General features: G+C 39.9%; 4 protein-coding genes across 5 annotated transcripts; all 4 read right to left on the bottom strand.

Moving 5' to 3' along the window:
• Positions 1-5,171: 5,171 nt before the first annotated feature.
• Positions 5,172-7,254, bottom strand: LOC121475956 (hemoglobin subunit beta-like). Of its 2 annotated transcripts, none has more exons than XM_041729643.1 (3): positions 7,105-7,254; positions 6,754-6,976; positions 5,172-5,381 (listed from the first exon to the last, which is right to left on the bottom strand). In XM_041729643.1, the coding sequence occupies exons 1-3, from the start codon at positions 7,194-7,196 to the stop codon at positions 5,346-5,348; spliced, it is 351 nt and encodes a 116-aa protein (XP_041585577.1). In that variant the 5' UTR covers positions 7,197-7,254; the 3' UTR covers positions 5,172-5,345. The 2 variants fall into 2 exon arrangements, with proteins under 2 accessions (XP_041585577.1, XP_041585576.1); XM_041729642.1 differs by lacking the exon at positions 5,172-5,381 and adding an exon at positions 5,873-6,148.
• A 1,063-nt stretch (positions 7,255-8,317) lies between these two features.
• Positions 8,318-9,796, bottom strand: LOC121475927 (hemoglobin subunit beta). The gene is made up of 3 exons (XM_041729595.1): positions 9,635-9,796; positions 9,284-9,506; positions 8,318-8,570 (listed from the first exon to the last, which is right to left on the bottom strand). The coding sequence occupies exons 1-3, from the start codon at positions 9,724-9,726 to the stop codon at positions 8,442-8,444; spliced, it is 444 nt and encodes a 147-aa protein (XP_041585529.1). The 5' UTR covers positions 9,727-9,796; the 3' UTR covers positions 8,318-8,441.
• A 4,639-nt stretch (positions 9,797-14,435) lies between these two features.
• Positions 14,436-15,911, bottom strand: LOC121475909 (hemoglobin subunit beta). The gene is made up of 3 exons (XM_041729574.1): positions 15,750-15,911; positions 15,399-15,621; positions 14,436-14,688 (listed from the first exon to the last, which is right to left on the bottom strand). The coding sequence occupies exons 1-3, from the start codon at positions 15,839-15,841 to the stop codon at positions 14,560-14,562; spliced, it is 444 nt and encodes a 147-aa protein (XP_041585508.1). The 5' UTR covers positions 15,842-15,911; the 3' UTR covers positions 14,436-14,559.
• A 4,280-nt stretch (positions 15,912-20,191) lies between these two features.
• On the bottom strand, positions 20,192-21,590 carry LOC121476325 (hemoglobin subunit epsilon-2). The gene is made up of 3 exons (XM_041730247.1): positions 21,499-21,590; positions 21,166-21,388; positions 20,192-20,320 (listed from the first exon to the last, which is right to left on the bottom strand). Exons 1-3 carry the CDS (start codon positions 21,588-21,590, stop codon positions 20,192-20,194), a joined length of 444 nt encoding a protein of 147 aa, XP_041586181.1.
• Positions 21,591-22,005: the final 415 nt, after the last annotated feature.

Genomic DNA, 22,005 nt, shown 5'->3' with positions numbered 1-22,005 from the left:
TTACATGGTGCTCTATACAGTAAGTGTACTCTTAATCTCCGTTACCTGTTTCATCCCTACCTCCTCATACTCCTCCCCTCTGGTAATCACCAGTTTGTTTTCTATAGTTAAATGTCTGGTTTCTTTTTTCTTTTTGCCTTTCTTTCTTTGTTTTTTATATTTTAAATTTCACATATGAATCAAATCACATGGTATTTTTCTTTTTCTGATAACTGATTTATTTTAGCGTTATATCTTCTAGATTCATCCATGTTACTATAAATAGTAAGATTTCATTTTTTATGGCTTATTAATATTCTATCATATATGCATATCACTTCTTCTTTATCCATTCATCAACCAAGTGGACACTTGTGTTGCTTCCATAGTTTGGCTATTGTAAATAATGCTGCATTAAATATAGAGGTGTATATATCTTTTTGAATTAGTTTTTTTTTTAATTCATTGGGTAAATACCAAGTAGGGGAATTATTGGATCAGGTGGTATTTCTATTTTTAATTTTTTAAAGAACCTCCATACTGTTTTCCACATTGGGCATGCCAGTCAGCATTCCCACTAACAGCGCATTAGGGTTCCTATTTCTCCATACCCTTATTAACACTTGTTTCTTGTGCTTTCTGTATTAGCCATTCTGAAGTGGTGTGAGGTGATATCTTACTATGCACTTTCCTGATGATGAGTGATATTGATCATGCATGTTATCCATCTGTATGTCTACTTTGAAGAATGTCTGTTCATGTCTTCTATTTTTTATTTGGATTATTTGGGTGTTTGGTCTTGAGCTGTGTATGTTCTTTCTGTATTTTGGATACTAACCCCTCAGATATGTCATTTGCAAATATCTTCTCTCATTTTGTAGGCTCTCTTTTCCCATTGCATATTCTAGTCTCTTTTTTTTTTTTTTTTGAAGATTAATTGACCATTTAATCATGGGTTTGGTTTGTGTGTTTGTTTGTTTGTATGTTTGTTTATTTCTGGACTCTCTCTTCTGTTCCATTGATCTATGTGTTTACTTTTGTGCCAGTAACACACTGTTTTGATGACTACAGTTTCATGTATATCTTGAAATCTGGGGTTGTTTTACATCTAGCTTTGTTGTTCTTTTTTGTTGTTGTTGTTCTTTTTCAAAATTGCTTTGACTATTTGGGGTCTTCTGTGGTTCCATACAAATGTTAAAATTATTTGTTCTAGTTCTGTGAAAAATACTGGTGGTTTTTTGATAGGGATTGCAGTAAATGTGTAGATTGCTTTGGGTAGTTTGGGAATTTTAACAGTATTTATTTTTCCAATCCATGAGCATGAAATATCTTTCTATTTGTGGTCTCTTCTTACTTCTACTTTTTTTCAAGGCAAACATACTATTATTATTCTGTATCTAGGACATAAGACAGAGTTTTAAATTTAACATATAGAGACCCTATAAGTGCTTGTTGAATAAAAATGAATCAAAAAAAGAGTAGTGTGTCACCAGATTACTTCTGTGATGCACATGCAAGAATTGTTAAAGACTCACAGTTAGGCATGCAATTGTGTGTTTTTTTAGTTGATTATCTTATATGAGAAAAGTAGAAGAAAGTGAAGACAAAGAAGAAATGAATTGTGAGCAGGCCAGATGAAACTATTAGCAATTCCATCAATTGTCTTAGCAAAGAAATAAGTAGTTATCCTTTATCTGAGAACACTTAGGATAGAGTCCTATCTATCCCTGCCTTTTCTCCAACCTCAGTTGTTTGAGTTTTCTTCTTTATTCCAGAATACTCCTTGGCTTCCAAATTCTCTTCAATAAATGTCTCCTTTGCTTCTTTGCACACTGAATTATATCTGGATCCATGACTTCGTTGGGTCCCCAAAAGAAAAGATAGTTCATCCTAAGTCCAATGTCTGAAGAAGACAGACAAAATCTTTGCATGAGTGTCATTTCACAACTTGAGAAGTTGTGAAAGGCCCATGAATCCATTGGGAAAAAAAATGCTTCTAGGCACTCTGGGAGTGTAGACTTCCATTTGAATATATCAGTAGCATTGCTTCCATGCTCTTACTTTCTCTTACTTCTATTACTATCATAATACTCAGCAACAATAAACTATAAAGAAGGTCATCAGATGATCTATCCTCAGTCAACTAACTTGAATTTTTATATTGATTATTGATGTCTCTGTGTATTTGTTTTTGTTTTGTTTTATTTCAACTGGACTGTTTCCAAACCTCTATCTCTCTTCAGTTATTTTTTTTATCTCTGATTTGATCTCCTAGTTCTCAAAACTTTGGAATGCAAATGACAGGTATTCCCATAGCTTGTCAATTCCAGATGAATGTAACAATTTAACTTTATTCTGGACTTTACAACTATTAACATTGCTGCCTTGATGTTATGCAGGTCCTTAAAAATAAGGCTCAAAAATTCCCTAGGGCTCAATATTTCTATCCCAGCGTGAGACCTCAGGGATTTAGGAAAAGATGTTAAGAGTCAACTCACTCTGTGAATTATCACCTGGCATCATTTTTTGTTGCAAATAAAAATATAGAGGGATGCCTGGGTGGCTCAGTGGTTGAACATCTGCCTTCAGGTCATGTCATGATCCCGGGGTCCTGGGATTGAGTCCCGCATCAGGTTCGCTGCAGGGAGACTTCTCCCTCTGCCTATGCCTCTGTCTCTTACTGTGTTTCTCATGAATAAATAAAAAACTTTTAAAAAATAAAAATATAGAAATTATATTTTATAATTCTGCTGTGTCAGGTAATCCCTGGAATCTTGCCTGGTCTTCCATTGTTAGACCTTCCAAATTCACACTGACAGGTTTTCTAGGATGGAATATGGGCCCGATTGCTGAGTCTCCATCTCTGTTGTCTAGGTGTACTAGGCAGCAGTGCTGGGCAAAGCCACTATCATTCCCATTGTCCACTTAGACTTATCCCTGAACTAATCCATGTACTATTTTCTGGTTATGCTGGCAGGAATTGACCTGGGTCTCTGTGTTCCAGTATTATCCACAGTACTGGGAAAGCTATGGATAAATTTTGTATCATTTATATGACTGTATTTTCCATCCCTATGTTGTTCATATCTCTCTTTCATTGAGTCAATCATGCTTTTAACCATGGCATATGATTGCTTTGTGGCCATTGCTGACCCTCTGAGATATCCCTCAGTGCTTATCAGCTCCCAAGTAGAGAGGATTGGAGTGTTTTGTGGATTCAGAGTGCATCTTTCACCATCTTTCATGGCCTGTACCTCTTTGGTTTCTCTTATTGTCATGACAGTATCCTTTCTCACTCCTGCTGTCTACACCAGGATATGATCCAACTCCCCTGCTCTGGCTCATGGATCAACAGTTTCTATACTTTGTTGGTCATCTTGCTTGCCATGGGCCCAGACTTCCTTTTAATAGCGCCTTCTTATGTTCTTATTCTCAGATCTGCAATGGCCATTGCCTCCTACAGGAAGCAACTCTCAGTCCAGTGTGTGTCTCACATTCTTACTTCCCTTTTACTTTATGTCCTTGTGCTGGGCTCTTCTATCGTTCACAAGTTTGCAAAGCATTCCCTCTCCCTTATCCACATCATCACAGGCAAAGTGTCCATTTTCTTTGTACCCCTAATGTACCCAGTCATTTTTAGCATCAAGACCTAGAGGATGTACTGAACCATTATCAAGGTGTTCTCTTTGACATAGATAGAAATATTGTGTGTTCTCAACCAGCCAATTCCCCTTCAAGTAGATTAGTTGTGACAAAATCTCAGGTCTTGTTCAATTCTAACATTAGTCCCTCACATCTATATTAGAATCTCCTTTCTCATTTCATTTTAAGAGCTAAGGAATGTTCATTTTAATAGCATCCTGAGACAAGCAATCAGAAAATAAAAAAATCAGCCCTGGAAGAAAAATCAGTATCTTTATAAAGCAAGATGCAAAAGCAAGAGTAATTTTGGAGCAACTCTGGCCCTTATCCATTTTATGATGTGAATAATTGAGATTGTTCTCTACTGCTTGATGGCTATTACAGTGAGAGAATCCTTTCCATGAGTCTAAGCCACTTCCAAAGAATAGTATTCTCTGTGTATGACATACACATGCTATGTACTCTGTCCCTCTCTTTCATCCTTCTCCAACTAATATTAGGAATGGAGTAGAACAGCAGCCAGGTAGTGCCAAGTTTTGTCAGAGATGGGCATTTATCTCTTGGAGGTACTATACCTCTGGCCAAACAGCTATAAAGTGGTGCTTATTGATTTGTTAATTAGTGATATCTACTTTTCCTTTCCCAATCTTGATGTTCCTTTTTTTATAATACTAATAATCAAGGGACACAAAAATAGGAAGGGAACACTTGAGAATATGGATTATTAAGAGGCAAAACCTAGCAGTACAAGAGAAAACTAGAGTTAAATATCTGATGGAGTTTGTTCCCATAATAAAACCATATTTGGCTTAAATAATTTTGCGTAAGTAATTTTGCATAAAAATAATGCTCTGCTAATAAAATCATCATCAAATTATAGAACCTGGGCTGTGTAATAGCATTAGTGCTTCCTATCCATTCTATGTCCTTTCTTTTGACCTCCTGGACCATCCATAGCCCTTCCACTCCTCCACTTCATTCTGATGCCCAGGACAGCATGTGTAGTCGACTTTCTCTTAGATACTTGCATGACTCTGCTTTCCATTGTACTTTTATGTCAATACCAAATCTCATGTTATCCAGATCTATGGGACATCTGCTCTACTATGCTCTGTCTGCATGCAAAGTCCTAACATTCATGTCAATATCAAATGTGAGGTCCCTTTCAGCAGATGACCAAAGTTGTCACCAAGGCACGCTTTTGACTCCCTTCTGATGCTGAAGGTTTAGGGAATTCTTATTTGTGTATTTATAAAGACACCTTGTATTCATCTTTATTCTGTGTTTGGATGAAGACTGGTTTTATATTAATTTAATTAATCAAATATTTTTACTTATTAATGGTATTATTTTCATAGTCTTCCTAACTTTATTCATAATTAGAATGTGGGTTGGGACAAGTCACTTCAAAGTGAATGTCTTCAAAGTCATTTTATTTCCAAAATCTGCCATCCACATAAATAGCCATTAACTGAGGAAATGAAATAAGGGTGTGTTGCTGATGGTAACACCGTGCTAATAACTAGAAAGCCAGAGAAGGCATCAAAGGCATCAAAGAGAGGAGGAGGTGGGAGCAGGCTTCCAATCACTTCTTGGCTATGGACGCTAAAACATCCTGAGAAGATGGGATTCCATTCAGTGGAAGCCCATAAGAGGATTGCAAGACAGTAGTGAATGTCAAGCCAGAAAATCTCCTTTTCACATTTGTCTTAGTCTTATATTTATCAAAACATTATCAGTTCCTTTCTTCCAATGCAGACCTAGAAAGAAGCAAGGGAAGAGATAGTAAAACTCCCTCCCCTGCTTTGAGACTTTCATGCTAGTATATGTTGTAAGAGGATGGAGAGAACCAGAATAAGAGTGTTGGGGAGGACAAGTGACTGTCAACAACACACAAAGGAAAATCTTAGAGGAGCACTGATACCTTTAGGCAGAAGAACTTCGTGTATTAAAGTGAGTTTTTGAACTGGGGAGAGTGAAGAAATTTAAGTAAGCCTAAATAAAATGCTTGATTTAAATAAAGCATAGGAAAAGCCTAACCCCCAAAGCAAATCTCTAGTTGAATCCTTTCCTAAGAAAGGAAAAATAGGCAACAGGGTCAGTTTGCCACATAGTTAGCTATTTATAACCTCTCCATTCATGGAGTCCAAAATACAGATATATTTTCCCAAGATCTGAACTAGCCCCTCATTCTTTATGTCTTACATGACTTGACTTCTCATGTGATGTAACAATTCCAGTGACAGTCACAGAAGTAATTTAAATACACCAGTACAAAGAAAATAAATGTTCTTTATTAGTCAGGAACCAGATGCTCAAAGGACTTCGCAATTTCCCCATGTTCAAGTGTTGGGGTCCGGGGACCAAACGACTTTGCCTTGAAAGCAAGAAAGAGAACTCAGTGGTATTTGTGGGCCAGGGCATTGGCCACACCAGCCACCACCTTCTGGTAGGCAGCCTGAGCCAATGGGGTGAATTCCCTGCCAAAGTGGCGGGCCAGCACGCACACCAACACGTTGCCCAGAAGCTGTGGGGAAGACAAGAGGCATGTGGATGATTAGCAGAGGGACCTAGCTAAGACTCAGAGTATTCCAACCCATCCACAGACCCAAAAAGTGTCATTAGAATATAAGCAGAAAGATAGCTGATTATTACATGTTACAATCCATATGACTCCAACAATATCAGCCTGATTTTACATTGAGAAATGTTTCTTTCCTTTTGTTTTAACCCAAATCTTAAATTTTCTTGGTTATTCATTCCAACTATGCAAAGAAGCAATCAGATTTTATCTTCCTTGCTTTCAAAAAAGAGATAAGGAAAAAAGGATCAGAAAAAAAAAATGGTTTTGAATGGATTAAAATCACTTTTGAAACACTCAAAAGTTTAATTAAAACAATAAAGAAAAACCATTGCAGAGAACAACAACAACAAAAAAAAGGACAAGAGGAAACAATTATGAGCCAAGACGATAAAATAAGTAAAACAGTGCTGAGGAGTCCATACTTATGCAACTAGAACACTTCCTTTACACTCTGAACAACATCCTGATGCCTATACCCTTTACGGACACCATGAGTTGGGTCTTAAAAAGGAAGATCAAAGAGAATGTTGAGGGTCCCACAGACTCACCTTGAAGTTCTCGGGATCCACGTGCAGCTTGTCACAGTGAAGCTCACTGAGCTTAGCAAAGGTGCCCTTGAGGTTGTCCAGGTTTTTCAGGCCATTGCTAAAGGAGTTCAACACCTTCTTGCCATGGGCCTTCACCTTAGCATTGCTCATAACAGCATCAGGAGTGGACAGGTTCCCAAAGGAGTCAAAGAACCTCTGAGTCCAGGGGTAGACAATCAACAGCCTGAGGGGTGAAAACAGCACAGAGGGCACAGGGGTCAGTGCCTGTCAGAACCCAGGGGACTGAGTTAACTGCATCTGCCCAGCTCTCATGCTTTCTCCAAAAGCCTGCCTTGCCACATGGATACCAACCTGCCCAGGGCCTCACCGCCAACTTCGTCCACATTCACCTTGCCCCACATGCTGGAGACAAGACTCTTCTCTTCAGCAGTCAGATGCACCATGGTGTCTGTTTGTGGTTGCTAGTGAACACGGTTGTTTCAGAAGCAAGTGTAAACAGCAGCTGGCCCTGTTCTTCCTTTTATGCCCAGCCCTGATCTTGCATCCTTGCTGTTATGAGATTGGCCCAGGCCTGGGTGTGGTCATGCAGGGTGAAGCCTATCCTTGGCAATTCTGAAACTGGCTTGTGAGTCTGACTTCAGACCCTCCCATTCTCAGGCCCATCTCAGCAATACAAATTGCTACTAAAATCATTCTTTGGCAAGTGTACTGTCATGAGACACTTTTGAGAACCATAACCTGGTAACTTCTTAGAGAGTGCCTCCCCAATTTTCTTGTTATACAAATGAAGAATCCCAGGTCCAGAAAATAGAAGGCATCCATCCACTGTGGTTCAACTTAAAAGCCTATGGATGGATCTCCCCCTGTGTCTTCAGAAAATAATTACAAGGACAGTGTGGATGGGACCTCTGCCACAGTCCTACGTGTATCTTCCTTCTCTTGGTTTGGATAAAACCTCCTAGAAAGATACTTAAAATTCATTCATTCATTCATTCATTCATTCATTCATTTTTCTCATACTTTAGTCATGTAACCAAATAAATGATGATTGGAAAACTAATTATGTATAAATCAGAAGTCTCCTGTGTAATAATTACTCTATTAGGTTTTGAGAACCCATAGATAAAGAGTTGTCTCTTAGAGCTGGAACCCCTGATGGAGTATGGCATGGTAGGCTACACTGCAGACAAGGGAAGTAGGGAAAAAGGAAACAGAACAATATCTTGATCATTCATTATGTCTCTAACGAGCACCCTATTTTTTACTAATTGTTGGAAATAAGTCAAAGCATTAGCCTGAGGGCTGTGTCTTAAGTTGGAATTCTTCCACAGAGCCCCTATAATGCCAGCATTCTCTATATAAAATCTTCTTGACCATGTCTATGTTTTGGAGGGAGAAGTATTTTCCACTAGTGACAATGTAGGCCCCTACTTCCTTTTCTCATCTCCCTTGACCTCTTTGAATACGAAACAAGTGCTTCCTATCTGTAGGAAGGATTTCCCATATCCCTAGACAAATATAAAATAAAATAAATAAAATAAAATAAGTGAAATGAATCGGAAAGTTGAGCTGAAGGTTCTTTATTAGGCAGCCATACCCTTGATGGTGGACATTATTTCCCCCAGTTCAGAAGATAGAATTTAGGGAGACAGGGTCTTCCAGTGGTCACCAGGAAACAGGCCAGGATCTCAATGGTACTTGTGAGCCAGGGCATTGGCCACACCAGCCACCACCTTCTGATAGGCAGCCTGCACCTGAGGGGTGAATTCTTTGCCAAAGTGGTGAGCCAGCACACACACAAGCACGTTGCCCAGGAGCTGTGGGGAAGACATAGAGAGACACGCATACACGATTAAGAGAGAAATCAAGCTCGACTTCTGAGAAACTGAGCCAATGATCTTTTTTTTTTTCCTTTCCCCCACACTCCAGCCCAAGCTGATTTTCAGGTTTTCTCCATCAGCATAAATGAGCAAATATATGCGTATGTACACTGTATAGTTTCATTATATATGTATATATATATAATTTAACACTTAATTGATTAATTAGTATGATGCTGAGCTTTCTTTTAGCTCCTGCGGCTGTCCTACTTCACTCTTCTCAGATATTCAATTCCTTTCCTTTCCATTGAGTCTTGTCTCTATAAAAATCCAATTATCCTTTAATTTTGAAATGATTTGTAGCCTCTAGATTGACAACTCTTTGAGGTGCCCTTCCCATCCCCATTTGGAGAGACAGAAAGATGTTTCCGAGTGGAGAAGTAGAAGATGAGAGTAGACACGCATAATTTGCATATCGAGTAGGGAAAAAAACTGGTTAGGGGAAGAAGACAAGAAGTTAAATAAACAACTTGATGAAAAAGAAAAGGCCGTGAGAAAGGAAATGTATGAAATTGCACAAACTTTGAAAAGCATTCAAGATGATATATGCTGAAGTACAAAGGAAGGTGGAGGGAGAACAGGTAGGTAAATGAATCAGGTGAGCGCCTAGAAAGTGAAAAGAAAAAAAATGGAACATATCCTAGACTCACCTTGAAGTTCTCGGGATCCACGTGCAGCTTGTCACAGTGAAGCTCACTGAGCTTAGCAAAGGTGCCCTTGAGGTTGTCCAGGTTTTTCAGGCCATCGCTAAAGGAGTTCAGCACCTTCTTGCCATGGGCCTTCACCTTAGCATTGCCCATAACAGCATCAGGAGTGGACAGGTCCCCAAAGGAGTCAAAGAACCTCTGAGTCCAGGGGTAGACAATCAGCAGCCTGAAGGGTAAAAACAGCACAGAGGGCACAAGGGTCAGTGCCTGTCAGAACCCAGGGGACTGAGTTAACTCCATCTGCCCAGCTCTCATGCTTTCTCCAAAAGCCTGCCTTGCCACATGGATACCAACCTGCCCAGGGCCTCACCGCCAACTTCGTCCACATTCACCTTGCCCCACAGGCCGGTGACAAGACTCTTCTCTTCAGCAGTCAGATGCACCATGGTGTCTGTTTGTGGTTGCTAGTGAACACGGTTGTTTCAGAAGCAAGTGTAAGCAGCAGCTGGCCCTGTTCTTCCTTTTATGCCCAGCCCTGATCTTGCATCCTTGCTGTTATGAGATTGGCCCAGGCCTGGGTGTGGTCATGCAGGGTGAAGCCTATCCTTGGCAATTCTGAAACTGGCTTGTGAGTCTGACTTCAGACCCTCCCATCCTCAGGCCCATCTCAGCAATACAAATTGCTACTAAAATCATTCTTTGGCAAGTGTACTGTCATACTTTTGAGAACCATAACCTGGTAACTTCTTAGAGAGTGTCTCCCCAATTTTCTTGTTATACAAATGGAGAATCCCAGGTCCAGAAATAGAAGGCATCCATCCACTGTGGTTCAACTTAAAAGCCTATGGATGGATCTCCCCCTGTGTCTTCAGAAAATAATTACAAGGACAGTGTGGATGGGACCTCTGCCACAGTCCTACGTGTATCTTCCTTCTCTTGGTTTGGATTAAATCCTCCTAGAAAGATACTTAGTTCATTCATTCATTCATTCATTCATTCATTCATTCATTTTTCTCATACTTTAGTCATGTAACCAAGTAGATGATGATTGGAAATTGAAAGTACGTATAAATCAGGAGTCTCCTGTGTAATAATTCCTCTATTAGGTTTTGAGCACCCACAGATGAAAACATAGTTATCTCCCTGTAGTAAGGAATAAAACTAACTGAAAAATCAGTTAAAAAACAAAATTGTTAGTAGCACTGAGAAAAATAATGTCTTTAATTAACCAGGGACATAAAAATGATTTCTTCCTGGACTGATGTGGAAAAGTGTATGGGAGAAGAGAGAACCTTCTTTGTGACTTGAAATGAATGGCAGGAAAGTGACAGGGCGCTATGGCTTTGGCTCAGATAATCATCTTCCTAGACCACTAAGAATGTTCTTTGTATAACCATTTCTTTTATTCAAATTCAACACTTATAATCTCATTTCTTTCACATATTTTTTGTTTAAATCTTTTTTTAGGGACGCCTGGGTGGCTCAGTAGTTGAGCATCTGCTTTGGCTCAGGGTGTGTTCCCAGGATCCTGGGATCAAGTCTGGCATCAGGCTCCCTGAGGGAGTCTACTTCTTCTTCTGCCTATGTCTCTGCCTCCCTCTGTGTGTCTTTCATGAATATATAAATAATATTTTAAAATCTTCCTTTATTATCATGTTTTCCCCTATCTCTATCGCTTTTCCGATTTCCCTCCCCTTACCCTTCTCTCCTCCAAGTAATACATTCTGATAACTAACTTCTTAGGCAAAGAAACTGAAGTGGATATTTCTGCTCCTTACCATCAAAAGATACCATAAAAAAAAAAAGCAGTGACCATTTCTGAGCTCAGCTTAGGATGTTGGTGTTCTTGGACGGCCCTGCTGGTTCTTTTTCCAACTTCCCATCATCTGTGTACCTCTTGCCTCCTAGCCTGCTCCTAAATTCCCCTTTCCTATAAGCAAAGAAATGGCTGTGCATTTCTTTACTTACCATGTTTCTCCTGCCTGAGAATCTTCTTTTGATTCAGGTTCCTTGATGTCTAGAATCATCTTTCTCTCTCTGTTATCATCACTGGCTACAAATACTTAACATATATTTTTCATCCTTTCACCTCTAACACTCCAGTACCTCAACTACAAGGTGAACCATAAGAAAAGGACTTCTCTATTTCTAGTTGTTTCAAATAAACTCACAAAATCTCCACTTCCATTGTTCCATTCCCTAAACTACTTTCTCCATCACTGCTAGGTGAGTAAGGATCTCTCTCCCCTTTTACTCGTCCCAAATCCCATCAAGTACTTGTGAACAACCTCTCTCTGATCTTTCTCAGACAGAGAGGAAAGTCTTGGTTCTTCTCTGGTAATCTGGAGGTTAGGTCAGAATTACGTGCCCATAAAAGATGATGGGAGTAAAAGAGATATAATTCTAGCATTTTCTATTTATATTTATTCTTCTCTAAAACCCGTAAGCAAAGAAGTTCTGACTATCTGTCTATTCCTGGGGCAAGATTTCACGTGTTGACTTCAAGGAAAAGGGAGCCTTCAAATATTTTAGATATTTAGAAACCAAACACACACACACACACACACACACACACACACACACACGGATGCACACACACGTTTTGTTTGACCTGTAAGTTTTGAGTTTCATTTTACTAAATTTAAAACTTCATTAGCTTTACCACGTTTACCACTATTTTCAAGACTCTATTTCACACCCCTGATTTCAGAGTTTGGGTATAAGTGTGTGAAGGAAAGTCTTTCTTGGGACGTTTGGACATGTCTTTTGCAAAAGCTCTCTGTCATGAGAAGTTCACAGGCCTTACTAAATAACAGTAATGAATATGTCTATACTTTACTGTAAAGAGCCAAATTGTCAAGGCTAAACTATAGCTTTGCCATCTTGACAGAAATCAGCATCTGCTTAGACTTCCTCTAACATTTTCTGTACTCACAAATATTTCCCCTAAGTTGTCTTTTATATTCTTCCCTCAGCCTTCTTTGCCATGAATGATCTATGAACCACTTTTTTGTACTGGCAACTCTGCAGCCACCTTGTTCCTGGCTTCAGGACAGGACTCTCTCACCTTTGCTACCTAGCAAGACTGAAGAGGGCGACAGACTTCTCTTCTTACCCTTACCCTGCAGGTCCAAGGCTGCAAGTTGTTAATAAGACATCAAAAGTTCAGACATATCAGACAAAAAGAATAAACTGATAAATGCGATTATGCTCTGAGCCTCATGGTCACATCCTGATCAACATTCAAATATTCTAGAAACTTCTAGAGTCACTGCCATCTTTACCATTACTTCTACCCTTCAAATAGGGGGTACCAAAAGATGTCTGCTTTATTTTGATTCCAGCCCCATTGAGCACTAAACATACACATACACACATGAATGTGCACACACACGCACACACATACACACATGTGCATGTGTGCATACACATATGCACAAATACCCTGAGCTCCCAAGAGACAGAAAGATTTTTTTTTCTTTTCTCCAGTTTGCCAAGTTTGCATACTTCTTGATGTTTTGAATTTAGGATGGGCCTAGTCTGAGTATAATTAAGAGAATGAGGATCGAGTGATTCATGACAGTCACCCAAAGATATGTAATATTATTTGTTTCAGAAATGATACTCAATTGGAACACTTGTACATATAGCAGTGTTCAGTTTCAAATTCTGTTCATTAAGGCATTTCTACAAAATATTCCATATTTTCCTCGGTTAGGCACAGTTAGTTTCCACTCTTCTTTCCAAGATGCACAATCTCTGGGTTACCTCAATTTAGCATCCTTTCAAAACTGTAATTCAAATTAATAAAATTAAATAAAGTAAAAATACTCCAAAGGAGCAGAACTAACAGAAATGATGTACATATACTTTTTAAAGTCATATTTCAGTATGAAAAGCAATACAGCCAATCTAGTCATAAGTTTACTGAACTATGTGCTAATTGTTACAGAACATTTAATGTCTCAGTCTATAATCACTACACAAATATTTTCTATGTTTGGCTCAGATCTTCATCCAGAATTAGCTTTAGTTGACATGACTAAGTAGGTCGTGGTGTTGATTTCCCAAGTTAACTTTGAAACTGTGCCTCTCTAGGGATAGAGTCTTGGCTTCAGTCTATGCCCTTTTAACAAATACATAAGACATTAGTTCATAAGGCCAAATGTCCAGTAGGCTCTGAACAGAAAGTAAATGTCTGAGCAGTGTTTTCCTTTCCTCTGTGCTTCCTCATTGTATACTAGGACATCAACACCAAAGGATTCTCTTCAATGGTTCCTTGTTCAGATTGTCCTCTACTTCCAGCAGTCCTAAGATAGGGAATAATCATTCTTTCATTTATTTATTCATGGACTACTTTATTTAATAAATATTCAATTCCTACCTATGAAGGAACTTAGCAAGGCACAGTAGTCACATGGCACAGTCCAAAATAGACAGAAATGTTTATTCAGCAAAGAGTGTGAGTGTGACAGACAAAAAGAAATGTGGAAAATAGGGAGGGGGAAGGGTTTGGAATGATTTTCATAGGCAATATTGGAAAGCACAATGAGGCCAGTGTGCAAAGGCATCACAAGGGATAAGCAGAGATGCAGTTTGACTGAAATGGGAGAGTGGGAGGAGGAATTATTTATGCCATGTTGGGACAAGTAAAAGAGGGAGATTTTTCCTTAGAGCGGGAACAACTGATGGAGCATGGTATGGTAAACTAGCTACACTGCAGGCAAGGGAAGTAGGGAAAAAGGAAACAGAACAATATCTTGATCATTCATTATGTCTCTAATCGAGCATCTTGTTTCTTACTAATTGTTCGAAATAAATCAAAGCATTAGCCTGAGGGCTGTGTCTTAAGTTGGAATTCTTCCACAGAGCCCCTATAATGCCAGCATTCTCTATATATAATCTTCTTGACCATGCCTATGTTTTGGAGGGAGAAGTATTTTCCACTAGTGACAATGTAGGCCCCTACTTCCTTTTCTCATCTCCCTTGACCTCTTTGAATACGAAACAAGTGCTTCCTATCTGTAGGAAGGATTTCCCATATCCCTAGACAAATATAAAATAAAATAAAATAAATAAAATAAAACAAAACAAAACAAAATAAAATAATTTAAATAAAATAAATAAAATAAAATAAGTGAAATGAATCGGAAAGTTGAGCTGAAGGTTCTTTATTAGGCAGCCATACCCTTGATGGTGGACATTATTTCCCCCAGTTCAGAAGATAGAATTTAGGGAGACAGGGTCTTCCAGTGGTCACCAGGAAACAGGCCAGGGTCTCAATGGTACTTGTGAGCCAGGGCATTGGCCACACCAGCCACCACCTTCTGATAGGCAGCCTGCACCTGGGGGGTGAATTCTTTGCCAAAGTGGTGAGCCAGCACACACACAAGCACGTTGCCCAGGAGCTGTGGGGAAGACATAGAGAGACACGCATACACGATTAAGAGAGAAATCAAGCCCGACTTCTGAGAAACTGAGCCAATGATATTTTTTTTTCTTTCCCTCACACTCCAGCCCAAACTGATTCTCAGGTTTTCTTCATCAGCATAAATGAGCAAATATATGCGTATGTACACTGTATAGTTTCATTATATATGTATATATATGTAATTTAATACTTAATTGATTAATTAGTATGATGCTGGGCTGCCTTTTAGCACCTGCGGCTGTCCTACTTCACTCTTCTCAGATATTCAATTCCTTTCCTTTCCATTGAGTCTTGTCTCTATAAAAATCCAATTATCCTTTAATTTTGAAATGATTTGTAGCCTCTAGATTGACAACTCTTTGAGGTGCCCTTCCCATCCCCATTTGGAGAGACAGAAAGATGTTTCCGAGTGGAGAAGTAGAAGATGAGAGTAGACACGCATAATTTGCATATCGAGTAGGGAAAAAAACTAGTTAGGGGAAGAAGACAAGAAGTTAAATAAACAACTTGATGAAAAAGAAAAGGCCGTGAGAAAGGAAATGTATGAAATTGCACAAACTTTGAAAAGCATTCAAGATGATATATGCTGAAGTACAAAGGAAGGTGGAGGGAGAACAGGTAGGTAAATGAATCAGGTGAGCGCCTAGAAAGTGAAAAGAAAAAAAATGGAACATATCCTAGACTCACCTTGAAGTTCTCGGGATCCACGTGCAGCTTGTCACAGTGAAGCTCACTGAGCTTAGCAAAGGTGCCCTTGAGGTTGTCCAGGTTTTTCAGGCCATCGCTAAAGGAGTTCAGCACCTTCTTGCCATGGGCCTTCACCTTAGCATTGCCCATAACAGCATCAGGAGTGGACAGGTCCCCAAAGGAGTCAAAGAACCTCTGAGTCCAGGGGTAGACAATCAGCAGCCTGAAGGGTGAAAACAGCACAGAGGGCACAGGGGTCAGTGCCTGTCAGAACCCAAGGGACTGAGTTAACTCCATCTGCCCAGCTCTCATGCTTTCTCCAAAAGCCTGCCTTGCCACATGGATACCAACCTGCCCAGGGCCTCACCGCCAACTTCGTCCACATTCACCTTGCCCCACAGGCCGGTGACAAGACTCTTCTCTTCAGCAGTCAGATGCACCATGGTGTCTGTTTGTGGTTGCTAGTGAACACGGTTGTTTCAGAAGCAAGTGTAAGCAGCAGCTGGCCCTGTTCTTCCTTTTATGCCCAGCCCAGATCTTGCCCTCTCTGCTGCTGCAAGCAGATTGGCCCAGAGCTTAGCTGAATCTTATTGGTTTATACCATACCGTATGATCTAGTTTGCAACCCAATTCCTCAGTTCCCCTCAATTGTCCTGAGAGTGGCGTTCTAGGTGTTATGTTTCTTGACTCAGCATCCCTGTTTTCTCTCCTCACCTCATCCCCTTCAGCAGTGGCTTCCATAAGTATACTCCCACTCTCATTTATGTGCGAATTCTGTAGTCTGATATAATGGAGTATATCTCTTGTTTAACTCCTCCAGTTATTTCACTTCATAGATAAGAAAACTAAGGCCTAGTAAACAGAAATGCTATCAAGTTGACTCTATGTGGTACTTCTTTTGGTCTCTAGAGATAGTTATAAGTAGTTAGAATGAATAAATACTTTGCTGTACTTTCAATTTGCTTTCTTCTTCTTTGGGTAAATACTTTTAGTAGCAAAACTTTCTTTTCATTCTGTCACTGAAATAAATGTTAATTAAAAGAATGAAAACTAATGAATATTGTTTCTCTACCAGCTACTGAAATAGATCTAGGAAGCATGGATTTTAATGGAAACAATTTAATGAACGATAAAGAAGAAAATATCAGAAACCTATAACATGATTATTTAAAACTGTGATATTATTAAAGAAAAAATGCAGAGGAATTGCAATGAAGATTGACCTCATTCAACTAGATCAAGTCTGATAGGGTTTCTGGGAACATGCAGTTGTAGAAATTTCCATGGGTGTGTCCTTAGGAAAAAAAGTAGAGTTAGATCTAAAAATGAAGATTCAAAGGGAATTTTCATCTTTTCTGAATTCAAAATAATACTGCATTGACTTACAGATACATACCCTTTAGCACAACTAGAAGGAAGGAATGAGGTTGGGAGGGACTATCAGAAAGGAAGAGAATAGAATGGGATAGAAGTCAGAAGGCAAAAAATATAAAGATGAAAGAGGTAGGTAATTTCAAAATTTAGCAAGGATATAGATCTCAACAAAACTCTCAATCTCTGCTGGTGACATTGTAAAATGGCATAACTGCTTTAGAAAATATTTGATAGTAGCAACTAAAGCAGAATATATGCAAAACCTATGAGCTAGCAATTATTCCTCCAGAAATGCATGCTTGTGTGAGTCCAAAGTCTGTAACATCAATATACATGAGGATCTCAAACTGCTAGCAACTTAAATGTTCTTCACTCAGTGAAATAGATAAAACATGATATAGAAAAAGAATGAAATGTTACACAATAATGAAAATAATCAATTTCACTTGCAGAAATACAGATTATTTTTTACAACATAATGTCAATTAAGCCTGAATGACTCAGTGGGTTAAGTGTCTATCTCTTGGTTTTTGCTCAGGTCATTATCTCAGGGTTGTAATATTGAGCCTTATGACAAACTCCACACTGAGTATGGAGCCTGCTTGGAATTCTGTCTCCTTCTCTCCCAACTCTCTATGACCACTCATGTGGGGGTGCCCATTCTCTCTTGTCCTCTAAAAAAAAGTAACCAGGGACAATGATTAAACGTATATGATTTATATGCAAAAAAGCAGGATAATGTAAGTATATTTCAGATCACAAGAATGAATGATTGAAAGGTACAGCGGAGCCATGAATGATCTTTAAGCCATTTTACAGATTAGCTGTTTTCAACCTTAAAGCAACCCCCCCAAAAAAAACTATTGAAAACTATAAGGATGTGGGTGGCATGATCTCATTTGTATTTTTAAAATATTATTCGGGTTTCCATATATAAATGGATTTAAGGGGTAGGATAAAGGGGAGACAAATAATTAAGATGATATTATAATTGGAAGGGTGAGCAAAAATGCCATCTCTATCTTCAGCCTTGAGCAATGTGTGATGCATTAGTCCCTAGATAGGGCAGAAAGAGGGCTAAATTAGCAGAAATAGATTAGAAAACAGTTGGAATTGTCTTGGACATGCTGTATTTGATGCACTCTTAAGCAATCCAATATGGAACATTAAATAAATAGATATATGGGTCAGGAACCCATAAAGAAAACAGTCATGTTGAGGATACACAGTGGAACAAGGCACAGAGGAACAGATCATAGTGAATTGTATAAACGGCTACCACAGCCTTCTCAGTAATGAAGGCCAAAGCACTTTACAGAAATGTCCTTAAAACCTCAGAACATACTTGTGGGGTAGGAATTTTTATTCCATTTTACAAACAAGGGAATTCATTCTGAAAAACATTAACCAAACTTTTCAAGGTGATGGGGCTATAATTTGATCTTTTTCTGCTAATCCCAAAGCCCTGGCTTTTCACATCTATGCCAGGGACTTGGGTACAAGAATTTGAGGTGATGGTCACAAAAGTGGCTGTGATCAATTGCCAGCTCCAGACAAGAGACTTCTCAGTATTTTCTTTCCTAAGAATAGTCTTTTCTCTTTCCACTCACCAGGTAGGGAACCTGGCTATCATTGGTGACTTCTCCACTCTCTACTGCACTTCATTCCAAGCCCTGCAGTATCTTGACCATAATGGTCCCTTACTTGAGGGGTTCTTAGTTTCATTGCTTCTGTGAAATTCAGTCCTTTGCCCTAATTATTATCACAGCACATTCCTGTGCCTAGATCCAAGTTAGGCTCTGCCTTGTTCTATACCTGTATGTGGATCAGTTTCCCTAAAATTCCCTATTCATTATGTTACTCTTGTGTGCAAGAGATTTCACTGGTACTTTGCTTATAACAATAGCTCTTTTCCTGCTTTTCTGGGCAGCAATGTCCTTAATTTTATACCCTTGCACTGAACTAATTAAGAGAAATTAAGGAACTAATTTCTCCTCTGTCACTTAGACCTGGCATGCTAATTCCTAAATTTGCCATTTTCCCACATAAAGGAACTTTTATATCCACTGAAAGCTTAATGGAATTGGAAATATGTTCCAGGTCACAGAAATAGCAGATGAGGTACAGATTCAAACCAAGGCAGTTAGTTCCTATGCCTTAGGGATAGTTCCTCCGTTAATACCACTGAAGACACATGGGAAAGTTTAGAGCATGGTCCTTGCCTGAGTCTCTGGAAAGCCCCATCTCCATTCTATTACAGATGATAAAAATGTGTTTCTTGTATTTTTATTTTTTATTTTATATTTTTATTTTTTAAATATGTTATTTATTTATTCATGAGAGACACACAGAGAGAGAGAGAGGCAGAGACACAGGCAGAGGGAGAAGCAGGCTCCATGCAGGGAGCCCAATGCAGGACTTGATTCCCGGTCTCCAGGATCACGCCCTGGGCCAAAGGCAGTGCTAAACCACTGAGCCACCCAGGCTGCCCGTATTTTTTAATTTTTTTTTTATTTATTTATGATAGTCACACAGAGAGAGAGAGACAGAGAGAGACAGAGAGAGAGAGAGGCAGAGACACAGGCAGAGGGAGAAGCAGGTTCCATGCACCGGGAGCCCGACGTGGGACTCGATCCTGGGTCTCCAGGATCGTGCCCTGGGCCAAAGGCAGGCGCCAAGCTGCTGCACCACCCAGGGATCCCCGTATTTTTTAATTTAAATTCAATCAGACAACATACAGTAACATGTTTCTTATATCAAATAGAAACTAAATACAGCACCAAAAAGCTCTGAGATTATACAAATAGCAGCCAAGACAGGCTGCCTACTTGGGGTTTTAACATGCCCCTACTCTCAACAATCTTCTTGAATTTCACAAGAATATGTCCATTCATTCCCTTATTCTAGAGACACTATTCAACTCTAGAGTCTACTTTCTCTTCCTAGAAGTAACTGCCCCCTTTTTTTTTTTTTAATTTTTATTTATTTATGATAGTCACACAGAGAGAGAGAGAGAGAGAGGCAGAGACAGAGGCAGAGGGAGAAGCAGGCTCCATGCACCAGGAGCCCGACGTGGGATTCGATCCCGGGTCTCCAGGATCGCGCCCTGGGCCAAAGGCAGGCGCCAAACCACTGCACCACCCAGGGATCCCAGTAACTGCCCCTTGAACCCACTCTTATCCTGCAGAATCTTAGGAGTCTCTTCTCTATCCTCCCAAACTCTTTATCTCCAGTAACCCCCTTTCCTGTAGGAGTGCTTTCTTTTAGCTGAATCAGCATAAAAGGTACAGACAGAGAGAGAAGACAAGGACTTTCATCACAGAGCACAATTTTTATTTTATTTTTATCATCCAGGCAAGGCACTATGCCTGTCTTCAGGAGATGGACTCTGCCAATACCGACATAATTGGACCAGCACCTCAGTGGTACTTGTGTGCCAGAGCATTAGCCACAGCAGTTGTCAGCTTCTGCCACGCAGCCTGCGTTTGGGGAGTAAACTCCTTGCTGAAGTGAGTTGCCAAGACAATCAATATCATGTTGCCTAGAAGCTGGGGAGAGAAGAGAGGTAAAAAGAAAATAGTACCTAGTGAACAGAAAGCCTCAAGCTGGCTGCATCTATTTTCTTCCTAATAAGAGATGGAGGAACTTCCAATGCTGGGCTCCCACAAAAATTTAATATGCTGGACATTGGCATCAATATGACCCCCAGCCCTGTACACTCCATTACATTCTATCCTCTCGTTTGGCCTGCCAACTTCTGACCCCAGAACATTGCCATGGATGGCTTCTCTTTTCTAGAGACTCTGACTTCTTTAAAAGTAGGAATGTAGGACTGCAAGGGGCCTTAATATGTATAATCTAAGTCCCTAGATAATACATTCATTCAAATTGTTTGGACATTCCCATGACAAAGAATCTTGTGCCACGTATATAAGAGAATTTCATCACTGTTAAAGAGGGTGGGGGGGGGTCACAATCATTCATTGAAAATATTGCTCTTATTTTGTCTTGCTTAGTCCCGGTTTTAAATTCAAGAATCATGCAGAGATGTATTCATCATTTTTAGAGAAAATATCAACTAAGATGTTCTTCCTGTAATTGTATTCTCCTGACGAAAGCCATTTAACTCCATTTTAGCCAGTGTTCTTCACATATGTATCTTTTCAGAAATGTAAGATGGCCAGTGGCCTTCGCTGGTCATAGTAATTACCCTACTGAGTCCTACCTACAACCTTTCGGCCAACCTAACTACCAAAATCAAGCCCTTCCTTGGGATACAACATCCCAAAAAATGCCTTTATAGGATCATATTTAGGTACCTGTTTTTCCTAACATATCCACAGTACAAATACCTAGGATGAAAGAACAAAGCACAGGCATGCTCAGAACTCACCTTGAAGTTCTCCGGATCCACATGCAGCTTGTCACAGTGCAGTTCACTTAGCTCAGCAAAGGTGTCCTTGAGGTCATCCATATGTTTAATAGCATTTCCAAAGGAAGTCAGCACCTTCTTGCCATGGGCCTTGACCTTGGGGTTGCCCATTATTGCAGACTCAGAGGACAAATTGCCAAAATTGTCAAAGAACCTCTGGGTCCATGGATAAACAACCAGGAGCCTATGGGAGGATCACAGTCACAGACCAGATGGGAAGTCAGAATATGTAGGAAACCTGACCAAACACCTTTCAGGAATATTTTCTGCCTTTTTGCCCCCTCCAGTGCCTACCTTCCCAGGACCTCGCCTCCAACCAACTCCACATTCACCCTGGCCCACAGGCTATTAACAGCAGCCTTCTCCTCAGCAGTAAAATGCACCATGGTGTCTGGGAACTTGCTGGTGATCACTAAAGTGCCAGAAACAAGTCTGTACTGCCACTTCTCTGCGTGGCCTTTTATTCCTCATTTCTAGTTTCAGGGCCCTTGCTTCTCCCAGTGAAATGAGACCATTGGTCAAGGGTGGGTTGTCACCACCAGGGGTGGGGTTTGGACAAGGGAGGGTCAGCAGGATGGACATTTGGGTCTCTGATAGCGTTGGGTGGCTCTATCAGGGGGATTCTACTGTCCTTTCTCCACCATCTACTGTGCATTTCATATCTCAAGCTCCCCACCCCATTATTCCTGAGGTGACCTTGTAGGCTGATCATGAGGCATAACTAGAATTAAGAGAGGTAAGAATTAGAAATCTGTTGGGCATTGTGTCAGGTGTTTACAAAGTATTATCCTGTTGTTCACC

The sequence above is a fragment of the Vulpes lagopus genome, chromosome 15, assembly GCF_018345385.1.
Source record: "Vulpes lagopus strain Blue_001 chromosome 15, ASM1834538v1, whole genome shotgun sequence".
Classification (NCBI taxonomy): domain Eukaryota; kingdom Metazoa; phylum Chordata; class Mammalia; order Carnivora; family Canidae; genus Vulpes; species Vulpes lagopus.
Note: the sequence above shows the minus strand (reverse complement) of the source record. Positions and strands in the feature narration are given on the sequence as shown.